Source organism: Salvia miltiorrhiza, chromosome 7 (assembly GCF_028751815.1).
Source record: "Salvia miltiorrhiza cultivar Shanhuang (shh) chromosome 7, IMPLAD_Smil_shh, whole genome shotgun sequence".
Classification (NCBI taxonomy): Eukaryota; Viridiplantae; Streptophyta; class Magnoliopsida; order Lamiales; family Lamiaceae; genus Salvia; species Salvia miltiorrhiza.
The window spans coordinates 16,528,987-16,553,277 of record NC_080393.1 but is presented as its reverse complement, the minus strand read 5'-3'; the positions used below and the strand labels follow the sequence as shown (position 1 = coordinate 16,553,277).

Here is a 24,291-nt window from a genome sequence, read left to right as displayed (position 1 = left end):
GTCATCAAAATTACTATGAGTGGCAGCGTTGCGGAGCTGGTCAAAGTGCTCGGAAGAGGGCATGGACAGAGGGGCTAGAAATTGTCCCAATTCCAAACGGATGAGGTTTGGGAAAGGGTGGTGGAGTAGGTTAAATGGGCTCTTGCATTGTGCGGTGATGAGGAAGTGAAGCTCGAGTCTAAAAGGATGTGGGGGACATCCAGTGGCTTCTTCCACCAAATCGGTTGTTGTTCCTATTGGGAGGAGGCTGGGGGCAGAGATAGAGGGTTGGTGAAGAGAAGGGGGAGACCTAGGCCTAGGTTTGGTGCAAAAGGGGGAAGGAGGACGACGGTGGATGTGGTGGGCTCGTCGGAGGCTAAGGTGACCAAGGCGGAACAGGTGATCCAGAGAGAACGACAGTAGTCCATGTGGGCGGGGGTGAGGTGGTGGCAAACGTAGATCATAGCCTCTTTTATAAGGGTGGCAACACTCCTTGCAACGGCTTACCGTGTCCTCGTTGTCCATCTTGAACGCACAAAGTAATAAAAACAAGGGTTAAGTATCAAATACGTCCCTAACATAGAGGCCCTTGTCACGTCTAGCGCCATATGGTTGAGGTAGATTCAACTAAACCCCTGAAGTCCATAATTTCATGCAATTAGCCCCTCCGACTTAACGGCCGTTTAACACCGTTAATTATTTTAACTTTTTTATTTTATTTTATTTTTATTTCGTTGGTGGTGGGACCCACGCCTTCTTCTTTGCCAAGCTCGCCAAAAACACGTCTCCACCGCCACCGCCGCCACAACATCGATGTCAGCAGCATCGAGCTCTGACTCGTGCCCCTCCCGACACTTCTCATGGCTGATGAAATCCTGCTTCCCCAACCCCCAGAAGCCCCACAACCCCTCCGCCCTCTCCACCACCACTATCGGCGGTGCCGACACCACCATTTCGAGCCTCTCCAATAACCTTGTCCTAGAATGCCTCTCTGGAGTCCCTCACTTCACCCTCCCTTCTCCCCCTTCCGTCTGTTGCCGCTGGACCTACCTCCTCAACTCCCTCGCCTTCCACCTCCGCCACCAAACCCTCTTCTACAGCGTCCTTGTTTTCTCTCTCTTCTCGCATTTTCGATTGGTATCAATTGGCCGGAAAATATACATCATCGACCGGATGGCGATGCTTCAGTGCGACACGTGGACAAGGACAACCAAGATGACCTTTTTGAGGAAGAAGTTCGCCGCCACTGCGGTCGACGAGAAGATACTCGTATTACGTATAACACCCTATACTCGACTTGGGTTCATCTAAACTCCCGAAGTTCTTAATTTGGTGCAATTATACCCTTTGCCCTAATGATGTCAAACGGCCGTTAAGTTGGATGGGGTAATTGCACGAAATTAAGGACTTTCAGGGTTTTAGTTTAACCGACCTCGACCATAGGGTGCTAGACGTGATAAGGGTCTCTATGTTAGGAGCGTATTTAATACTTAACCCTAAAAACAAAATTGACAAACAACATCTCTTGATTGTCATCATGAGGGGGTTGATTGCACCCAATTTGAAATATGAAGGACCTGATTGATCGAATCTTGAGTATAGGGTGCTAGGGGTCATATGAGTGTCTATGATCGAGATTAAATTGCTACTTTTCCTTATATTTTAAGATGGTATGGTTCTATAGAGAACTACATTATATGTGAGAACGTAAGAACCATCAAATCTAATACATCCACTGTAAACATTTCTTTAAGCAATTTTGGTCAACATTTGTTCCCCGTTTTCATGTTTATTGGGGAATGTGGATGGATTGGGTGGATTATGAGAAATTGGGCCATTAATATAGCCTTCCTCCAAAAATAAATAATTAAATAATCTTTCTAATTCGATTTTTCATGTAAATTTGATAATAAGAAACTGATATTAAATAGAAGTGACAACTATATTTGCTATTATGTTTTTTATTGACACGAAAAATGTACATAATCTTGTTTTGTTAACGGAGTTGTGGTTAAATCATAAATCTTTAAGTCAAAATACATTAATTAAATAATAAAAATGTGTTCACTTTGATTGTAAATTTATCACAATAAAATGAGGAAAAAAGAATCGCCTTTAAATCTTTCTTGACTTATCCCTTATCTTTTTATAAAAAAATAATTTTTATTTTTTTGTTCCTCCTTTTCACTTCAATGAAAGATAATATTATCGTATTGATGTGTAATATTATCTCTCCTTGAAATGAGAAAAGAGGAATAAGAAAGGTTTAACTTTTGTTTTAATAGAAAATGAGGTATAAGGAATGATGGATTTAAAGAGATAATGTTTTTTATTTTATTTTTTTAACTTTTATGATAAATTTATAACTAAAATGAATACATTCTAAAGTAATTAATTTGCTTCATTTGGTTGTTAAGCCTTCCTTAAAGTTAATGGGTCCATAATAAAATTTTTCTATACTCGTGAATTCAAATTCTAGCTTATATGTCTTATTATATGGAGTAGCAAATCCGAAAGTGGTTTACAATACGAGAGGTTTTATTATATAATTAAATAAGTCAATCTGCATGCATACCTCCACACCATATAAAAATAGAAAAATAATCACACGCAAATAGGACCACTATCCACACAAAAACAAAAAACTACACTGCATTTAGACGAGATTGCTACTAAATTGTTATGATCATAAGAGCATCCGCAATGGGGTTACTTGATAGCCTACTTGATAGTGGTTGTGTTATTGAGTAGGTAGTGCTGCATTGGGATTACTTGATAGCCTACTTGATAACATTAGTTTTTATTTTTATGTTTTTCCTTTAAATTTAATTGCATAATTTAAATAACATATTTTTCTAATAGTTAAATACGCCATTAAACATAAAATTTTAAAACACCTAAAACATAAAAAAAAAATTACATAAAAATTAACAACACCTAAACATCATATTACCCCATCATTAAAATTACATAATTAAAATCCTAGTCTAGACCACGACGCCTGAGCACGTCGGCGACCATGGATGCGTGCAATGCCCTTTGTGCGTCCGTCATGTGCATCGTATCCGCGTTCAGGAGCTGCATATCGAGCTCCCTCTCCTTGATATCGTTCCTCCGCTGGTACTGGGCGGTGAATGCCCTCATCTGCTGGTCGGACCTGTCCAACCTCTCCACTATTTCCGGTGGAGGATCCGAGCTCGTATGCGACGCTGATGCCTTCCCTTTCCCCTTCGCCGCCTTGTTGCCAATGGGCCGGGAAGAAGAGATCTCCTCGCCCGACGCCGAGGTGGTGAAGCCGCCCTCTTCCGTAGTCTTTGTCCTCTTGGAGGCATGCACGTCTCCAAGGAGGTACATCGACTTGAACTTGGGATTGTTCCGGAGAACTTTCCACGGGTTCCAAAAATTGAATGCGGCCTTCTGTGGGCTTCGAGCCTTGAAGAGGGTTTGGGCCTTGTCACGAAGCATATCATCCGAATGACCGGAGGGCCAATTGTTGCGCGTCTCCACCCAAATAGCTTCCCAGAGACGCACATCCGCTGCTACTCGGGCCCAGTGGCCTTGAAGTTGCCGGATCTTAAGGTCGACGCCGATGATAGGGTTCACACGTGCGCGGATCCGGCCCCAATACGCCTCCCCCTTCTGATCCGTCCCACAGATGGCGTCGTTGGCCTCCCCCTTCAAGAATTCCTCCCATATCGGGGTGATAATCGAAGGAGAGATTGGGGCACCAATTAGGATCATAGAAAGGATCCATGAAGGAAGAAATTTCTTGAAGAGAAATGGAGGAGAAGAAAATTGGAGAAGAAGAGATGTGAAGAAGAATGGAGGAGATGAGGTTTTTTAAAGAGGAGAAGAAGGAAAAAAAATTGAAAACGGTCTGTCAAAGCACGCAAATCGAGGAAAAGCAGTCAAAATTCGAATTTCTCTATTTCTTTTTAATTACGGCGCGTGCATTGCATGCGCCTTCCCTCTCCCCCCGATCGAGCATACTCGAAGGCTCGAGTAATGCTCGAGTATCCGCCGTCTGCAACGCCATACACGATCGGCAACGCCTTACTCGAGTAAGGCGTTGCCGATGCTCTAACAACGTTATTCTAGCTTCTCGGTTGGCTTTGAATAACCACACACTAAGTAAAAAGAGTAGTATCTCGTATACGAAATGCAAATTAATTTAGTTGAAACTAAGGTGGTGACTAATACGCAGGAATAAATTTAAGTGTGCATTAAATAAATTTTAAAATGGAATGATTGTCAAAATGAATATAATATTCATATGGCTGATATCTATAAGGAATGAATCATGTATAAATGAAATGCAAGGAATTGAACAATCATCAACGTTGTAATAATAATAATAGTAACAATAATTAATTAATTAATTATTACTATCAGTTACTATTATTTATTTATTATAATTAATGTTATAATATAATAGTAACTGATACTACTACTACTACTATTATTATTATTATTATTATTATTATTATTATTATTATTATTATTATTATTATTATTATTATTATTATTATTATTAAATTTTCTAAAACAAAAAATAATTTTATTAAAAAAGAAGTAAAATTTAAATTTTGTTAATCCCATATTTATGAGTATTGGTAATACCATGTGACCGAGAGTAATGACTAATTATATGTTCATGAGAATATGATTCTTACTAGAAAAATTGTACCAATCATAAAATTATAAATTAATCTAAAACTTATTACTCTGTTTATTTAAAAAAAAACAACTAATATTATCATTATTGGACTCACCTTTCCTAGGTAGTAGTGACGTCGAAACTTAGCGGGCCAATTTGGATGTTTGAGTTTAACCGGATGAGATTTGGGGGAAAGTGAGATAGTTGGGGCCCTCCGAGAATTACGGATCTGGGCAGGGCTTTTCCGCAAATAAAAAGAGTTGCAAACTTAAATGGTTAAAATTAGAGGCCACGTGGACTAATAGTGAGCATAGACTTGTGCTGCAATCCGTATCCCCCGCCTGAAATTTGGAGATACCACAAATCAAAAATATCAATACATAAACATAATCGTCGCCAACAAATTCGACCTATAAAACTTACACTATAAGAATAGTTTCAACTAAGAATTATTAAATAAAATAAAAATAAAAAATCATTTTCAGCTTTTTGATTATTAGAACCTATAATAAATATATCATTTTATTGAATAAATGAAATATCTGAGTTTAAATAATTTTCTTTTTTTGGAATACATTAATTTTAACAGCGAATGTATTAATTTTTACATTGAATACATTATGTATTAGTTCTCACTAGAACTACATCGTATTTGTATATAAGATATGGTTTTAGTAAGAACTACATTTTTCATAAGAACATCAGAACTATTACAATTAATGCATTCATTGTAAAAACTAATGCATCCGATATTAAATTTACTGTACTAAAAAAATAATCGCTTCATTCAGGATCCGAACTCAAGTGCTGCGTTAATCCATGAAGATGGTGCATCCACCGTAGATCTTGATGATCGAATGACTGAAAATTAATAGTTCTTCGTTCTTATTTTATTTAGTACTCCCTCCATCCCCACTATAAGTAGTTTAAAACTTTAAGGAGAATGTGTAAATTGGATGAAAGTAGTAGGGCCTGCACTTTTTTAAGAGTTAAAATTTTTCATTAATAGAAACATGCCACTTATAGTGGGATAACCCAAAATAGAATACATGTCACTTTAGTGGGACAGTAGGGGTAATTGTTATTTGAATTCTCCCTACCCATAATATACCAGTTGAGATTTAATATTTGAAAAATCGTATGTAGATATCTAAATTCTACTATAGAACACGTCTGAATTTATTGTGTAAATGTATGGATTTTGAAAATTAAATTTTTCACTCCCTATGTGATTTGAACCCAATACTTGAATTTATCCAACAAAGTGATGAATCAACCGTAAATTTGATGATGTAAGGGCTGTAAATTGTTCCTATTTTATACTTTAAAATGAATTTTTATTTTAGTGCATCCTTTATATATATATATATATATATATATATATATATATAGGGTTATGTTTTATTGAGAAGCTCAAATATGTTGAGAAGTTGAGAAGCAATCCAATAGATGAACATGTCGATTAGTTTTTATGAACGCGGGTTTGATCTGGGGTTCGATCCTTGGCGGTGGCGTATTTTTTAACAAATTAAATAGATTCGTATGTTCGTCAGTTATATTTGGTATGTTCAAATAATTTATTGATCTAGGGTCTAATTGCCATGTTCATCAAAATGTACTGACATGTTCATCTATTAAATTGCTTCTCAACTTCTCAACACATTTGAGCTTCTCAATTGAACCACTCCCTATATATATATATATATATATATATATATATATATATATATATATAGAGAGAGAGAGAGAGAGAGAGAGAGAGAGAGAGAGAAAGGGAGGTTCTAGTAAGATTGTTATGTTTCGTGAGATCATGAGACTAATGAATATAGTTTTAAATAATGATATTCAAAAAATTACTAAAATTTTCGCTCCCTCCAGGATTTGAACACAGGTATAAATTTTCACCCTCCAGATAAATATCAGTCATGTGATACATTAAAAACACTTACAAATCAATTTAAGATCTCATCACATATAAGATCTCATTGGAACGCTCCTCTATATATATATATATATATACTCACTCTCTCCATACCAACTATATAAGCTAATTGAATTTTACACAAAGATTGAGAAAATCATTACGATGAAACAATAACCAACAAATATCGTGAATGACAATGAATTAAAGGGAAAATGATAACCTGAATTTGAAAGCTTCAACAATAAACCAAGAACAACCGGAAGCGAAGTAGATTTTGTTGATTCAATATAACGTAAGTTCTTACACCATGTGAAGATACAGTATTTATGGGGAGACATTCCAGGGGTAACATAATAAATTCGCGTACATTACATTAATTTCTCTATGTCACTATCAATCTAGCTACATTAATCACTTTTACTAACTAACTAACTAATTATTTTTGTCCGCATCTTTGTTAGAGCTAACCATTAACCTGCTCGTGTTTTCTGCCCCTGACTTCAGTGGTGTGTCCTTTCGCGGATCGACCATCATTGCCTTGAAATCTTATTCTAAATATTCGGTACCACAAATCATTTCTCTTCAGTAAGCTCCTTAGCCATTGTTATCTTTCTATTTTAGCCATAAAGCTATCACCGTCTCCTACGGTGTCCATTCCTCACACTAGAATTCAACTCATGATAAACAAATAGCCTCCGAATAATTAAAACATAATTTAATCAGCGCCATGCATTACTTACTCCTCATTACATTGAAAAATAACATTATACAAATAAGTTTTTAATATGTCCATATTTATTTTGTGACATTGCATTAGTGTTAGAGTTAATCAAAGAGTTAAATAGGGTATGTTAGTAAACAAATGAGTTTAAAATGCATCAATTTTATAGATATCGTCTTATATATTTGGAACATCCGAGTAGGAAAAACGAGTTTGTATAATTGGGATGGAGAGCGTGTTAAATCACGACTCTTCAATTGCGAACTTGAGAGGAAACTTTTGTGATTAGAATAAATTTAAAAGCTCATTTCTATTCTATATTTTTTCCCTATAATTTTATTCTTTTGCAAAATCATGTTATTTCGCTAATGAAAAATATTTAATAGAGTACTATGTCTTAAATTAAAAACCACGAAACGAGTTTAATTTTTTATATTATATGTAAAAGAATGATTTAAAATACTTCCTCCGTCCTACGAATCTTGAGTCTCTTCTTTTCGGCACATGAATTAAAGAGTTGAAGATTAGTGTTGTAAGTGTGTATGTAATAAAGTAGAAAAGTGATTAGGTAAGTGTGTAAATAATAAAGTAGAAAAGTGATAAAGTAGAAAAGTACACAATTAGTTAAGATAAGTTTAATTAGAACCCCATATTTTTTTCCCTAATTCTTACTATATGCATAAATGACTTAAAATTCGTGCGATGGTCGAAAAAGAAAATTGACTCATGTTCGTGGGACGGAGGGAGTAATAAGTTATGATAATTTAAAGTTGGAAAACAAAATTATATATATTGTTAAGTTGGAAAACAATATAACTGATAAACAGACGTATCTATTTAATATGTTGAAAATTTCGACCCTCCAGGATTTGAATCCCAAAATATTGACTGATACATAACAATTATTAATATTGCAAAAATATTTGTTTTCTCAATGGATCATTTCTCTATCTCTCTCTCACTACATACATACATACATACATATATGTGTGTGGTTGGGTTTCGGTAGTAATGTGTCCTTAGGTATCTATGTAGTACTAAATTTAGACCACATTTTGTACATATTGCGCGTTAAGAACGCGACACGTGGCAGATGGCTTCCAAAACCTTCTAGGTCAAAATACACATAGAGGTAAAATAGAACTATAAATTTCGGATATTAATAAAAAAAACTTATTTTTATTTTTATTTTTTATTCATAAATTTATTTAATGCATGTATTGAATACAAAAATACATATATTATACACAAATATGCATAACTTTGCACACAAAGATGCATTGCATTGTGACAACATCATGCATATTTTTGTTTGCAAAGTTATCATATTTGTGTTTTATATATATGCATTTTTGTTTGCAAAGTTATCATATTTGTGTTTTATATATGCATTTTTATGTGCAAATTAGTTATGCATTTTTGTGTTTATATATATTATATATATATATATATATGTATGTATTTTTAATATATACACAAATTTTTTATTCTCATTTTACCCATGCATGTATAATTTTGTCTTGAAAGGCCTCTGCCACATATCGTGTTCTTGGTGCGGCACATAAACAAAATATGCGGTCGAGAATTGGTGCTACATGCTACCACGGGCATGAATACTACATGATACATGTGTGTAGGGCTGTCTAAATGGTTATCGGGTTTTGGGTATCCAATTAACCGAACCGAAATTTCCGGGTTTGGGTATCCAATAACCGAAAATTTTGGGTAATGGGTCGGTTTCGGTTATTGATTTTCCAAAATTTTCGGTTATCGGTTAACCCGATAACCGATTCGGGTTAACCAAATAACCGAAAATTATTTTATTATTTAATATAATATATATCATATACTCCCTCCGTCCCCAAAATAAGTTCCTCTTTGGGGACGACACGAGTTTTAAGGAAAAGTGGTAAAGTGTATTGATAGTGGAGAAAAATATGTTATAATTAGTATTGAGAGTGGTGAAAAGGTGAAAAAGTGAAAAGTAAGAATAAATAAAGTATTATTAGTGGTGAGGTAGTTGTCCAAAAATGGAAAGAAAGAAAGAAGAACTTATTTGGGGGACGTCCCAAAAAGGAAAAAGATGAACTTATTTCAGGGACGGAGGGAGTATAATATATTTGTAAATTGAAATTGAAATTGGGAATTTAATTTCATCCCTCCGCAGCAGCGCTACAGAACCCTACTCTACTCAGCTCCTTCTGCCTCCACCCCTCCGTTCGCCTCCTTCACCCTCCCCTCCGTCCGCCGCCATCCACCACCCTCCGTCTGCCGCCATCCACCGCCCTCCGTCAGCGCGAACTTCACCCTCTCCGACGCAGAACAGAACCCTAAGTTCCCTGAATCCCATCCGCCTCCTTCACCCTCTCCGACGTCCGACACCATCCACTGCCCTCCGTCCGCCGCCCTCCGTCTGCCGCCCTCCGTCAGCGCGACTGCCCTAAGGAGAAGAAGGCCGCTCCAGCCTCCCGTCCAGGCAGCTCCGAGCGCCACGCCGCCGAGCTCCGGCAGTCCAGGAATACTTGTGTTTCTGTGAAGGTCGCTTCTCTTTAGACTGAAAAAGTGCATTTTTTCCACTGGAACATAGGCGAATCCTTTTGTTCGAGCATAAGTTTGATTTTGCTCTCTTTCCTACCTTAATTGAAATGCAAGAACACTGTTGTTTGCCTCCTATATTGCTGGCTGTTCAGCTCATATTCCTTGAAAATGTTCTCGTTAGATATATTTGGTTTTTTCTTATATAATTCATTGAAACCATATAATTCCTTATATATTGAAGTTCTTCTTCTAACTAGCAAATTATTTAAATTTTATTTTTTAAATGGGTATTTCGGATACCCAAATAACCCAATTGGTTAACCGAAACGGGTATTGGGTAACCGAACTCCTAAAACGGTTCGGGAACGGTTATTGAAATTTGGCAATTTCGGGTTCGAAAAACCGAAAATTCGGGTATGGGTAACCGAACCCGAACCGATCGACAGCCCTACATGTGTGTGTATACATGGGTTAGTTATCGCAAAAATCATAACTTAAATTGAGAACTGGGAACACTACATTGATGTGTAAAATTATCGCATTCATAATGAAATTAACTGCGCTTAGAATAAATGAAAAAAAAATAATAATAAAAATTTTGTCCCTCCATAATTCATGTTCATGTGTTGCATTTATCCACCACATATTTTCACGATCAAAGGAATAAGAATGGTTCTCCGTTCTCATTTTAAAGAATGGTTCTCCGTTCTCATTTTAAACAAAATTTTTCATTTGAATCTCTCTCTAAGGAGGAATAATAGATTTAACAAATAAATATGATATATTATATTACATTATTGTCTTTAAATTAAATATATAATAGGAATATATCAGAGAAATCAAATTTTATAAACATGGCTCTCTTTATATTAGTGTGTAATGTATATATAGATACGCACAGACACACATAGTGAGTTATCTACCTAGCTATGTTAATTGACTAGTGCTATTTAATATATCTAGACATAACCTAACTAAATTGAATCTCTCTCTCTCTCCCTCTCTCTTTTTTCTTTATAAAAAAAACCTAACTAAATTGAAAAAAGCTTGATTTATTTAATTTTTCTTATCAAAATAAAAAGAGTTAAATGTATGTATAATCAAAACTTTGGTCAAAATACGCTTTTCCCACAAACTTTAAAAATTTCAAAAATTTCAATAATTGTTCAATTTTACCACCGATTTTCAATTCCCCCAATTTGAAAAGACGTTGTAGTGATGCGGCTCGCTAGCACACGCCACAATTTTTTCCATCCGATAACTTAAACGCAACGATTTGCAAGAGTACAAAACTACATCATTTTATACATATTTATCATTCAATCCATGAAATTGAAATCGGAATTCCAATCTCTCATTTTCTTCTTTTTCTTCGTTGCATTGCGCTTCTCTACAACTGAGGATAACCTTCTTGTTATCTTTCTTCCGAGCTCTAGTCGCGCAATATAATTAGGCTACTTCATCGAGCAATATATATAGTTACGCTTCTTTTTTTTAGCTCCAGTCGAGTAATATAATTAATCTCTTGGCGACCATATTCACAACAAGATTTAGAGGGTGTTTGGCTAAGCTTATTTTAAAGAGTTTATAAGCTCTTGAAGCTTATAAGATGTTTCAAGAGCTTATAAGATGTAGTTTCTTAAGAGCTTATAAGTTGTCAAAGCGTTTGGGTAAATGAGCTTATAAGCTAGAGATAAAATTTTTAGTTAATGAGATAAAATCGAAGAAAAATAAAATCAGAATGATATATGATGAAAATAAAAAATCATAGTTGAGTTATTTTTGTAAAATGAGTCTTGCTTATAAGATAATGGGAAAATAAGTTGGGGTAGAGGAACTTATTTTTTGGGGAGCTTATAAGCTCTTGGAGCTTATTTTTACAGCTTATAAGCTGTTTATGAGCTTATTTTGCCAAACATTTTGAAGGAGCTTATAAGCTCTTAAATAGCTTATAATCTGTTTTGAAGAATTTATAAGCTCAGCCAAACACCTTCTTAAAGGACACCTCTGCCGCCCCCTTCAAATAGGGATGGCAATCTACCCGCGGGTAACGGATATCCGCAAAAAACCCGAACCTATTAGGGTGGGTTTGAGAGGCATTTGATATCCACGGATAGTTTCGTGGTTGCAATTCACTATCCATTTAGTTCGTAGGTATGAGTTTGGATACTTACTATCCATACCCATGAAACCAGATTACCCACGAAAAATATCGTCAATTACCCGTCATATATCCGTGAAATACCCACAAAATATATTTAAAATATGGACTTTAGATTTACATACTCCCTCCGTCCCAATAATCTTGTCCCACTTTTCTTTTTGGTTTGTCCCAATAATCTTGTCCCATTTCCTTTTTAGGTAAATTTTAAGGCTAATTAACCCCCACTTAAACATGATTCTAATTAAATCCCCCCTCCCCCCTCTAAATCACATATACTCGGCTCTCTCTCTCTCTCTCTACCACCTCCCCCATTCTCTCTATCTAAATTCGCTCTACCATTTCCCCTCTGCAATCCATCGGCGCCGCCGCTCCCCTCCCCTTTGTTCCGCTGGCGCCACCTCCCACCTTTCTCATCTATGAATCCGTTGTCGTCTTCCCTCTCTGTAACTCCACAACCACCATCGTTCCCTTCCCCTTTGTTCCGCCGGCGCTGCCTCCCTCTTCCCCCGCTATTCGTCGCCGCCGCCTCCCCATTTTCCCCTCTTGCCTCTCTTCTCACGCCGCCTCCACCATTCATGGTGCTTTGCCTTTCCTACTCTATTTTTCTCAGAAGTGGTGGTTAGTGGCGAATCTCGTCTGGAATTTAGGAATTAAAGAAGATGGATAGAAGGCGATAGAAATTAGGGATTTTGTTATTCTGTCCTTGAATTTGTAGAGCATTCCTTGAATTGGTTTTATTTTTCTTGTTTACTGAATTTGCAGTGTTGATTGTTCTTCTCCTTGAATTTATTTTTGTTGAATTCATGTTTCATGTTTCTCGCCAGAAATAAAAAATCCTTGACTCTTCTTCACACGAATTAGGAAGACACAAATTGGCAGTGGCTGCTGCTCGGCAGAATCTGAGAGGTGGCTCTGCCTACTGTTGTCGTCGCCGGAGTTAACATGGTGAGATTGGCCGCGCAGCTTCTAGATAGTGTATGTTGAGGGAGAAGTGCCGAGAGAGAGAGACATGTTTGGGAAGGGGTTTAAGCTATACTTACTTTTTCTTAAACATGTGGGACCTTCTTTTTTACACCACTAATTTCACACTCCTTAATCTCCGTGCCTAAAAGAAACGGGACAACATTATTGGGACGGAGGGAGTATTAGATATGGGTCACCACATTTTAGATTTAAAATATATTTAAACTATGTTATTTGTGTTGATTTTTTTTGTATTAAATTTGTTATAAATTTATATTTAAATTCTATTTCGCGGGTATCCGGCGGATAGCGGGCGATGGATACCCGCCGGATAGCGGGTTCGCGGATACCCGCTACCCAGCGGGTATCCGCGGGTGGCGAGTTTGGATACCATTTGATATCCATGGATAGTTTCGTGGTTAAAAATCATTATCCATTTAGTTCGTGTGTATGAGTATATATGGATAGTCACTATCCCTATCCGTACCCGTCGTACCCGATTGTCATCCCTACCTTCAAAGCACGATGGAATTCCACAGGGCCCACCAGTTGAGTAAACAAGTTGAACGATTCGAGAACGACAACAATTAGCTATACTCGGAGATGAGAGTAAGAATAAATTATCGATGAAATATATGAATGTGTTATTAGGGAGATGAATATGTGCTTTGGGATTTAGAAATATCAATTAGATCATCCTGAAACGACGTCGTTTCATTGGTAAAATGACATCGTTACATCTAGTGCCACTTTAATTTTAAGTTCACCGGAGATAAAATCGGGGATAAAATTGAACAACTGTGAAAGTTTTTGATAAAAAAATGAAATTTTCAAAGTTCATGGGCAAAACATAATTTGACCAAAGTTTGTAATTTTACATGCATTTAACCCAAATAAAAAATAATTTAGCTAGTTTTAGTATTTTGCACACACTGTAATATTTTTCATTTTTTTCTTAAAATATAATATTAATGATTACAATGTGTACAAAACAATAAGTCTAGTTAAATATTTTTTTTGAACCAAAAACATAAAATGAATCATTTTTTTTTCAATTTAATTAATTTATACATGTTTGGACATTTTATCAATAAATTTGGGAGTTATATAAATATTCCATGTGACATTTTGTTAACGCTATTTATTTTCTTTTAATCTATATATGATTTATCAAATGAAGTTATTGTCAAAATATATTATTGTTCCCCTAATAAGAATCACTACAATATATATTTGGTAAAGCATAAGGCCTCGTTTGATTCACCGTAATGGTTTTGGCCATATTATTTTCCAATGGATGCCTTCCGTAGATTAGTGGATATTAATTGTCAGATTTTTGTGTTTGATATGTTAAACAAATATATTAGTCACACAATATTGGTGTTTGATATCCAATTACGTGGCCTATATAATTAATAAGAAAGACACAAAAGCCCCTTCGTTAAATGAATTTTTTTCGTTTGATTAATTTTGGAGACAAAAAACAAGGGCAAATTTGGGAGAGAGATTTTAATCTCAAACCCCAGAAAACGTAACGGAGGGGGGGCGCCTGATGTGTATTCCGTCAAAAACAGTAGATTACCTCAAAAAAAACTACGGGCCTTTGAATATTTCCGGGCCATCAAGAATATATAATAGGATTTCAAACACACGTAATGCGCCATATACCTTTGCTAATCCACTCTTATACAACCAATCAAACGAGGCCTAAATGAACGGTGATAATTTGTTTTGTGAATTATCGGTGAATCGTAGATTTTACCTAGAAATTGATCGGAAAAATGAAAGAAGATTGTGGGATTGCTGAGTGCACAAGAAAAAGCTGATGTAGTATTGAGAGTAAAGATAGCGTAAATTTACAAGATACATGCTAAGGGCTATTTATAGATTACACGTTGAGGGTAGAATAGTAAATTTAGTGCTTGAAACATGCGCCTCGCGTGGTCGATGTCATAATAGTAAATTTGCCCTTAGGCAGGAGATTTTCCCGCTCCTCTGGTGATTTCCCGGACGAAGGTCATTTCTCTGGCGAGAATGGCTTCTCTGGTGAAGACCGCTCCTCTGGTAAGGCCTATTTCTCTGACTTTTCTACGAGAGTCTATTTCTTTGATGAATCCCGCTCCTCTGACAAGCCCGTTCCTCTGGCTAAGACTACTTCTCTGCTCTGCACGTATTACTCCTCATCAATATTGTTCATTATTTATTTTTCATTGTTATATTTTTTTTTTCAAATTTACAAGTCTACAGTTGTTGCAGTACTTGTCAAAATTCTAAACAGATAGGGTGTGTTTATTTTGGTTGTAAATTTTTTATTAAAAAAAGATGGATACAAAAAAATGAGAAAATATTATTTTTTTCTCCTCCTTTTTTTTTTAATCATATGTTTACTAGAGATGAAAAAAGATTGAAAAATATTTCCACACCCTTACGATAGGATAGTATTATTCATTTGAGAGAAAATGAGCTGTCCGAAGTAATTTTTTAACCTTTCCGAAAAAATCTTTCATTATAATAAATATGTGAAATGATGGAAAATGTGTAAAAATATTTTTTTTCTTCTTATTTTTCATGAAAGCAGACGCACGTCGAAAGTGGAAGAATGTTTGAAAAAAAAGAAAGAAAAGATCGCTTAATTGACGTACGTTACTACAAACTTTGACAATCATAATTTTGTTTTTTAGACTTTTCTTTAAAATATCAATCAATCATGTAATCTTTTATGAATTGGGATTTATTCCGCCTTTCTCTTTTAATTTCAAAATTTGTTTGTGTAGGTAGGCAAAATCCAACGATATAAATGATTTGACTACGTGTTAAAAGCTAGTAACATAGCCAAACAAACTTAGAAGCCAAGGACAGTCGTTCAGATCTATCGTAATTAATAAGAATTGCCCAAAAAATATAGAGAAAGAGAAGAACACAAGTAAACAAAAAAATAACTTTATGCTCCCAAATCCTCCTTTATACGATCTTGATATTTTACTATAATTGCGCGAATTAAGACGAATAATACTCCCTTCGTCCCATGAAGCATGACATAGTTCTTTTCGACACGAGAATTAAGAAATTGATATTTTGTGTGTTAAGTGTGGTAGGTGAAAATATGAATAAATGGTAAATTTTTGTCATTATTAGAAACATGTCATGCTTCGTGGGACAAACCAAAAAGGAAACTGTGTCATGCTTCGTGGGATGGAGGGAGTAAGGATGATTTCAATTTACTACATGCACACGATGATTTTTTCAGAGATGAATGATAGCTACGGTTTGGCTAGATTTTCTTTTAGGCATTTTTTGAGGTCCGATTTCCCATTGGTTAAATAATGTTAAGTTGGATTTTGAATGAAATCTTCGTTTTTATTAGGAAAAAAAAAAGTTCCATAATTGGAATTTATTTGTTGAATTTGCCAGAGCGAATATACTCTTTAGCCGAAATTAAATTAAGAGTTTCATTTTTCTTTAAAATGTTTTGATTAGGGCAGGTAAATAGCGCGAGCCTGTGAAAAAACCTAGAGGTAAACTTAGCCATTGAAAATTTGAAATAGAGCTACAAATTGAGCTAAGTATTTAGATGTCACATTCCCACTATTTAATACTCCCATATCATTAATTTGCACCACTTTCAGGACTTGCACTTTTCCTTCAATTTTCTTAAAATGGTGATAATATTACAAGTCTGAAACTCATCGGACGATATCTATAGTCGAATTTAAACAAATACTGACTAACAAAATGATAAAGTTATAATATGGATTCAGATCTAACACAACTTTTTATAACTGCGTAGAGCTTGGAAGTTGGTAACTACAGATACTAGCTATTTAGCTTTCAATTTTTTTTAGGGGAGCTTTCAACTTATCAAGAGATTGCTATTGATTCTTGAAATAATTTTTTTTTTTAAAAACTTTCTAGAATTATTTTAGATTTCAATTGAATTACATTCTCCATCCCAACTAACTTGATTAATTATTTTTTTCGGACTTTATCAACTCTCAATTAACTTGATCATTTTTCTTATATGACATTTTTTTATTTATTCACATTTTCACTTCACAGACCAATTTTTAAAAATTTATATAAAAAAGGTGATCAAGGGAATAACTTTCAATCGACTTCTTGTAGCTTTCAGTTTGTTAAAATGTAGAACAATGAAGTGAGAAGATTGTTCTTGATTTTTGAAATTAAACAAAGTACTACTAGCTTTTAGAGATTTCAACTTAATTAAGTCAATATATTGAAAATGAATGTACCTCTGAAGTCCATGCTATAATTATACATAGTGCTGTAAATGGACGTTTACACCCGTACATGTGAGGGGCAAAAGTGACATTTCACAATATCAATGGCAGATCCGCTAACCGACAAACGAGGGGGTCGGCAATTGTCGGCCAGTGAGCCGGGGAGACAATCTCGGCTTCCGAAATTCCATTTTTACCCCCGGCATCAGTTTCACTAAATGCCTCTCGAATTAAATATTGAGGGGAAATTAATTTAATTTTTTTCTCTTCCCCAATAGAATATTAGTTCTAATATTCCTTCACCATTTACGCCCCCTGCGCACTGTAAAATAACCCTCAGCCCCTCCTTCATTGTCTATCTCTCATTCTCTCTCATCTCTCTTCTTTCTCTCACTAAAATCTGCTGATCCAAATTTAGAAAGCCTCTTCTTTCCTGGAAGTTAGTGAATTTTCGGCATTATCGTTTTCTTGTCTGTTATGTTGGTTTGATGAAGCCCCCTTGGATCCTTTTCGGATGATTCTGGTATGTTTCACCGGTTGCAATCCTAAAGCATTTCATATGATCTCGGTTTTTGAATGTGGTGTATTGCGTGGATTTTGTTGAGATTGCGACGTTTGAGTTTTACTAAATATTGATTGATTTACAGCTGATGATATGTATCATTTGTTTGCAAAAAATGGAAGGAAATTTTTTAAAAATGGAAAACGAATCAGCTGATGGCGAGTTAAGTTTGTGGTCGTGATGTTGGATCCTCGTTTGACATCTGCGTCCCTGCTCTAGTGCTTTTTCTTCCATCCTGGTTTTTAGATTTTTTTTCATTGCAAGTGTAGATTTTCAGCTAAGAATTACAAACTTCTGCTTGCAATTTGGATTAGTTATTGATTTCTAAAGAGGAAGGATTTTTAACTAAATCTATCATTTCTATTAGTGGCATTGATGACTAATTATTGTTTTGTTATTAATGATTTCCTTTTTACTAACTTGATGTGACAAGGTGAAAACAAGTTGGGTCATAAAAGGTTGCTATATCTAATAATGAACTGGTTATAGAGAAAGATAGGTATCTGCATTTTGCGAGGTTAATTAATTGTTCATTTGTCCTCTGATGATGAATGATTTATAAAACCTTATATTCTTCGTTATTTTCCAGGTTTTTGCAAATTCCATTGTAAAACTAAACAGTTGTTTCCACCCTGAACATGGATGCTTCTGAGATTGAAGAAAATTTAATCTCCATTGGTGAGCCAAAGGTATGGAAGAATGCAAAAGCCAGATTTGTTTTCCGTAGTAACTAGCTTGTTAAATACTTTCTGGTGTTTGACTAGTATTAGTTTTGTTTCGGCAATATGTTCAACCTTGGAAATTATTATAGTTAGCTCCATTGAGCTTCCAACTTCAATGCATTCTTGCCCATGTTGTATCTTTACTTTTGTGTTCACATGAACTTATGGATAATTATCGATTTCATGGTGGATCACCCACCGGGACATTCTTAGTGGTTGTTCTAAAGGTAGGTTTACTGATTGACAATGTTGTTGGTGCAGTTACATGGCGAGATGTGCAAGAGCCTGTGTACCATGTATGTGAAGGTGCTGTCGGTTTTTCCAGACCTAGAAGCAGCTAGGCCAAGGAGCACATCCGGCATTCAGGCACTATGTGCTCTGCACATTGCACTCGAGAAGACAAAGAATATTCTTCAACACTGTGCAGAGTGTAGTAAACTTTACTTGGTATGGAAGCTTCTGGTTTCCTATTATTTCATCGCCTGCAAAATAGGATCCTCGTTCATAAAAGCCCAAGTAGAAGTTGACCATGCTTATTGGTTTCTAATGAACTTTATAGCACAACTGTTTTGAGTAATTCATACTGCTAATGTGCCTTTTAAACTTTCTTGGTTTTCACTACTTCAATTGCTTCTAGACAGATAGATTTGAAAGCAAGTTCACAATTATATTTGAAAGCATACCTGCAACGGTGACTGAGTTTATTACTTTTCTATTCATCAGGCAATAACTGGAGATTCTGTTGTTCTAAAATTTGAGAAGGCAAGATCTGCCTTAGAAGATAGTTTAAATCGGGTTGAAGATATAGTTCCACAAGTTATTGGTACTCAGGTACAGTTTGTATTTAAATTTGATTTTTTAGTGTTTTTACTCTCTAAATGTGAGCTTTGATGTTGGAAATTTCTCACCTCTTCTTTTTCAAGAATAATAAGAATCATGGATAAAAAAAAACGTAATCAACTTATACTCTTTAAAACATTAACATTGTAGTCTTTCGCTATTGGAGTTTGTTATTGGTTACATTTTGCAAGAAGTTGTGCATTCTTCTTGATTTTCTGAACCGAGGGGCTTATAATTTCATAATTTCCTGTGCACTCAAAGACTGATTGATAATACATCCTCTTAATTATTTGTCTGATTTGGGATTTTTACTGTTCAAGTTCGTTTCTAATCTGAATGGTGTTATTCCAGATTGCTGAGATATTAGCTGAGCTAAGAACTATTGAGTTCGCACTTGATCCCGTGGAGAAGCAAATTGGTGACGAGATCATTGCTTTACTCCAGCAAGGAAGAAACTTCAACAGCAGTTCAAATGACAATAATGAGCTTGAATCCTTTCACCAATCTGCTTCTAAATTGGGTATCACCTCTTCAAGAGCTGCACTTAGGGAGAGGAGGGCTTTAAAGAAGCTCATAGATAGAGCTCGTGCTGAGGAAGATAAAAGGAAAGAGTCAATCATTGCTTATCTTCTTCATCTCATAAGGAAGTATTCAAAGTTGTTCAGGAGTGATTTATCAGATGATAATGATTCACAAGGCTCAACGCCTTGTTCACCTACTGTTCAGGGATCTTTGGATGATGGTATTGTTCTGGGCCGCAATGGCTGTGCCTTTGACCGACAACTGTCAAAACTCAGTTCTTTTAATTTTAAGTCCAATTTCCGGAGATCAGAGCAGATGACAGTCCCTCCTGAAGAGTTAAGGTGTCCAATATCATTGCAACTTATGTATGATCCAGTTATTATAGCTTCTGGGCAAACATATGAAAGGGTTTGCATTGAAAAATGGTTCAGTGATGGGCACAATACTTGCCCTAAAACTCAGCAGCAGCTCTCTCATCTATCGTTGACTCCAAATTATTGTGTTAAAGGTTTGGTGGCTAGTTGGTGCGAACAGAATGGACTTCCTGTTCCAGATGGCCCACCAGAGTCCCTTGACCTTAATTACTGGCGTCTAGTGTTATCGGAGAGTGACTCGACAAATTCAAAGTCATTAGAAAGTATCAGTTCGTGCAAGTGCAAGGGTGTCAAGGTGGTACCTTTAAATGATAGTGGGACCATTGAGGAAGCTGAAGGTAATGAAGAGGAAGAGATTTCTACACAGGAAGATGATTGTGAAGTTAATGTCTTTCAGAAATACGAGGATTATCTGAGAATTTTGGAGAAGGAGGATGACTTGATGAAGAAATGCAAAGTGGCAGAGCAAATAAGACACTTGCTAAAAGATGACGAAGAAGCCAGGATTTATGTTGGGGCGAATGGTTTTGTCGAAGCACTGCTGCTGTTTTTGGAGTCTGCTGTCTCTGCCAAGAATGGGATGGCTCAGGAAATTGGGGCAATGGCTCTATTCAACCTTGCTGTAAATAACAACAGGTATACTAAGATCTGTGTTACAATTTCTAAAGCTTTCAGTAGCTACAGTAGATGAACAAGTTGGCTAAAGTCTTTTGCTTGTGTAATTAACATGACTGGCCTTACCCCAGAGATGTCAGCAATCTAATAGTAGTAGTAGCACGTGTTAAATTCTACCATTTCCAGATCATGCATGTATTCATTGATCATAATTTTTAGGACAAACACAAATATCTAGGTCTCTCTACTTATTCAGAATAGACTGATTTTTTTCTGGGACCAAAAGGACTATATATTCAGAAAATTAGTCTCTTAAAAAAGAATGCTTTGGCACGTCTCACTCACCACCACTCTCTTTTGAGGGCTTGTGTATAATCTAATTTACTGGAATGCTTATGTGAAACAACTTTTTCTGTGCTTTTCAGAAACAAAGAATTGATGCTGGCATCAGGAGTACTTCCAATACTACAGAACATGATTGTTGATACTGATTCTGTTGGAGCAGCTACAGCTCTTTACCTGAATCTTTCGTGCCTTGAGGAGGCCAAGTCCATTATAGGAACTACGGAGGCTGTCCCTTTCTTGATCTGGGTTCTTAAGAATGAAACTCACGAGCAATGTAAACTTGATGCTCTCCACACACTCTATAACATTTCGAGTCAAGCCACGAATATTTCTCACCTCCTGTCTGCTGGCATTGTTGATGCCCTCCAAGCTCTCATCACACACCCTAGTGACCAAGCTTGGACGGAGAAATGCATTGCTGTGCTAATATATCTAGCCTCAAGTAACACCGCAAGAGATGAGATGATAAAGACTCCCGGGCTGATCGGTTCACTTGCCACCATTCTGGATGTTGGTGAGCCTGTTGAACAAGAACAAGCCGTGGCTTGTCTTCTGATATTGTGTAATGCAAGTGAGAAGTGCAGTCAAATGGTCCTTCAAGAAGGGGTGATACCTTCGTTGGTGTCCATTTCAGTGAATGGGACTGTGAGAGGGAAACAGAAAGCGCAGAAGCTTTTGATGTTCTTCCGGGAGCAGCGGCAACGAGATCCACCACCTGGTCCTACACAGCCGGGGTGTCAGAGTAGTGAGGCGGGGTTGCCCCCCGAAGATACAAAACCATTGTCCAAGACGGTTTCGAGAAGAAAAGTCGGTAAGGTATGGGGTTTCTGGTGGAAGAACAAGAGTTTCTCCGTATACCATTGTTAGAAGGGAGTTTCCAAAGGGAGTTTACTGCTGTAAACTTCTTCTCTTGCCCCGACGGGTGCGACCCAAGACACTAGGATAGATGGTGTATGAGTATAAAAATTAACGGTAGAAGAAGAGCAAAGCAATGTGTTGAAGGAAATCTTAGGTGTGAATAGTTTGTTGTAAATCCTGGGATTCGGCTGTGGAGCTGAGTAACGTTTTGGTATAAGCCTTATATCATGAAATGAGCTCCAAATTTGTCTCTCGTTCTGCGCCAAAGCAATCACCCAATTTTGTAGGTATTTTTTTTCGTAGAAGCTCACTTGCTAGTTTCTTAGTTCTCTCTTTCTTCTGGAGTCGTAGTTATAGTTGCAGTCGCTAGTTGCCACTATGTAATGCTACTACTTTTCTGCATTTGTGAAAAGAAAATGAAAAATATAAATTTGTTAGCATTCATCGAGGCTCATATTACGATTTTGTACTTCTCTCTTAGTCTATTTTTTTTCTTTAGTAGTATTATTTTAGGAGATAAATACTCAATGAAATATATCCCTCTACGTTGCATAGTACTCTAGAAATTTTTATAATTATTCAACGAACATAATTGATAAAAGGAATGTCACTGTCTTTTGAAGTAGGAATTAGCAAGGTATTCTCTCTTCCATTTTATAATAATCTACGTTATATTAAAAAGGCAACTTTCAATTAAAAATTAAATTTCAAATTTGAGCGACAATTTTATAATTATAATAAAATTGAAAATTTATTTGTAAATTATTTTTTTTCTTTTTCTTTATCTTTTTTGTTTTATTTTATCTTTCTAAAATTATGAAATTCGACTAATTTTAATTGCCCCTAAATACACAAACTTTCACCAAATTCTGGAATTGCACACCAACTTTAAAATCTTCCCTACAATACATCATCTTTCCTTTTTTTCTGATTTTGCTCACGACTACAAAATCCCCAATCGGAAAATTGACGTGGCGACCGGAAATCCGCGTAGACACGTCGGACGTCAGAGGAAAACGACGTAGTTTTAACCAAAGGTCCAAAACGACGTCGTTTTAGGTAAAATCAACTTATTTCTTGTTTTGTTTTCCCTATTCACGTTTTTTCAGCCCTAAATTACAATTTCCACCCAGACGTGAATCTCCACCATTTGAGGGCGCAGAGTTCTCGGCCGGAAAAGCTTCTCCTCTCTGAGATCGCTCGCAGAGTTCTCACCCAGACGAGAATTCCCGTTTGAACCGATCGCCACGTCATTTTTCCGATTGGGGATTTTGTGGTCGTGGGAAAAATCAGAAAAAAAGGAAAGATGATGTATTGTAGGGAAGATTTTAAAGTTGGTGTGCAATTCCAGAATTTGGTGAAAGTTTGTGTATTTAGGGGCAATTAACCCTAAAATATTTAATATGCATATCAAATTAAAGATCACGATAAGAACTTTAATTTGATATATTTTATGTAAATATTCGATTCAAAATGTAAAAATTATATTTATTTTAAGATTAAATTTTCAAAACATTCTATCTTCTCGATCATGATACGAACTTTAATTTGATATATTTTATGTAAATATTCAATTTTAAATGTAAAAGTTATATTTATTATAAGATTAAAATTTCAAAACATTCTCTTTGGACTCTCATCTTCTTCTTCTTCTTCTTCTTCTTCTTTTTTTAATTTTTTTTTCATTTCTTTTTTATTTTTATTTGATTTTCATTTACATTCTTTTCACTTATATAATTTTTTTCCTTTTCATAATATCAATTTTTATTATTGTGATTTTTTCTTTAGTTTTTAAATATTCAACTCAAATATATTTAGTTAAAATTATTTTGTTATTACATTTATAAATATAATAATTGAGTTGGTATCAATTTTAAATAAATATAGAATATAAAAATATTTTCCGTGCATTGCACGTGGTGCAAATGCTAGTAAGAATAATGTATGAATTAGACAGATAATTGATTCAAAGAAAAGAAGGGTAAATATTAGTAACAACGAAGTGTAACTTTGTTGGTAAAGAAGCTTTCTGTAATATCCGTATAGAATTTCTCAATAGATCTATTTAGTCAATATAGAAATTAATTTTTTTAGGGTGGAATAAGTTGATTCGCACTCAAACAAAAGAAACAATGAAATCATGCATTAATATTAGTTATACTTTATATAAATATATTTTTATGGAATTAAATTATTTACTTTATTTTCATATATGTATATACATATTATTATATGTGCTATATGATATATAATATGTGTAATATGTTTG

At 35.5% G+C, this 24,291-nt stretch overlaps 3 protein-coding genes across 4 annotated transcripts; 2 read left to right on the top strand and 1 right to left on the bottom strand.

Annotated features, from left to right (window-relative positions):
* The first annotated feature begins 792 nt into the window (after positions 1 to 792).
* On the top strand, positions 793 to 1,290 carry LOC130993890 (F-box/kelch-repeat protein At5g26960-like). The gene has a single exon (XM_057918926.1). It carries the CDS (start codon positions 793 to 795, stop codon positions 1,288 to 1,290), a length of 498 nt encoding a protein of 165 aa, XP_057774909.1.
* An 8,178-nt stretch (positions 1,291 to 9,468) lies between these two features.
* Positions 9,469 to 12,560, bottom strand: LOC130993889 (uncharacterized). The gene is made up of 2 exons (XM_057918924.1): positions 12,287 to 12,560; positions 9,469 to 9,857 (listed from the first exon to the last, which is right to left on the bottom strand). Exons 1-2 carry the CDS (start codon positions 12,558 to 12,560, stop codon positions 9,469 to 9,471), a joined length of 663 nt encoding a protein of 220 aa, XP_057774907.1.
* Positions 12,561 to 17,418: 4,858 nt separating this feature from the next.
* Positions 17,419 to 22,466, top strand: LOC130995599 (U-box domain-containing protein 45-like). 2 transcript variants are annotated; one of them, XM_057920953.1, is made up of 7 exons: positions 17,477 to 17,707; positions 18,180 to 18,245; positions 18,336 to 18,435; positions 18,730 to 18,915; positions 19,192 to 19,299; positions 19,660 to 20,840; positions 21,245 to 22,466. In XM_057920953.1, exons 3-7 carry the CDS (start codon positions 18,385 to 18,387, stop codon positions 22,029 to 22,031), a joined length of 2,313 nt encoding a protein of 770 aa, XP_057776936.1. In that variant the 5' UTR covers positions 17,477 to 17,707; positions 18,180 to 18,245; positions 18,336 to 18,384; the 3' UTR covers positions 22,032 to 22,466. The 2 variants fall into 2 exon arrangements, with proteins under 2 accessions (XP_057776937.1, XP_057776936.1); XM_057920954.1 differs by lacking the exon at positions 18,180 to 18,245 and having other exon boundaries at positions 17,419 to 17,707.
* Positions 22,467 to 24,291: the final 1,825 nt, after the last annotated feature.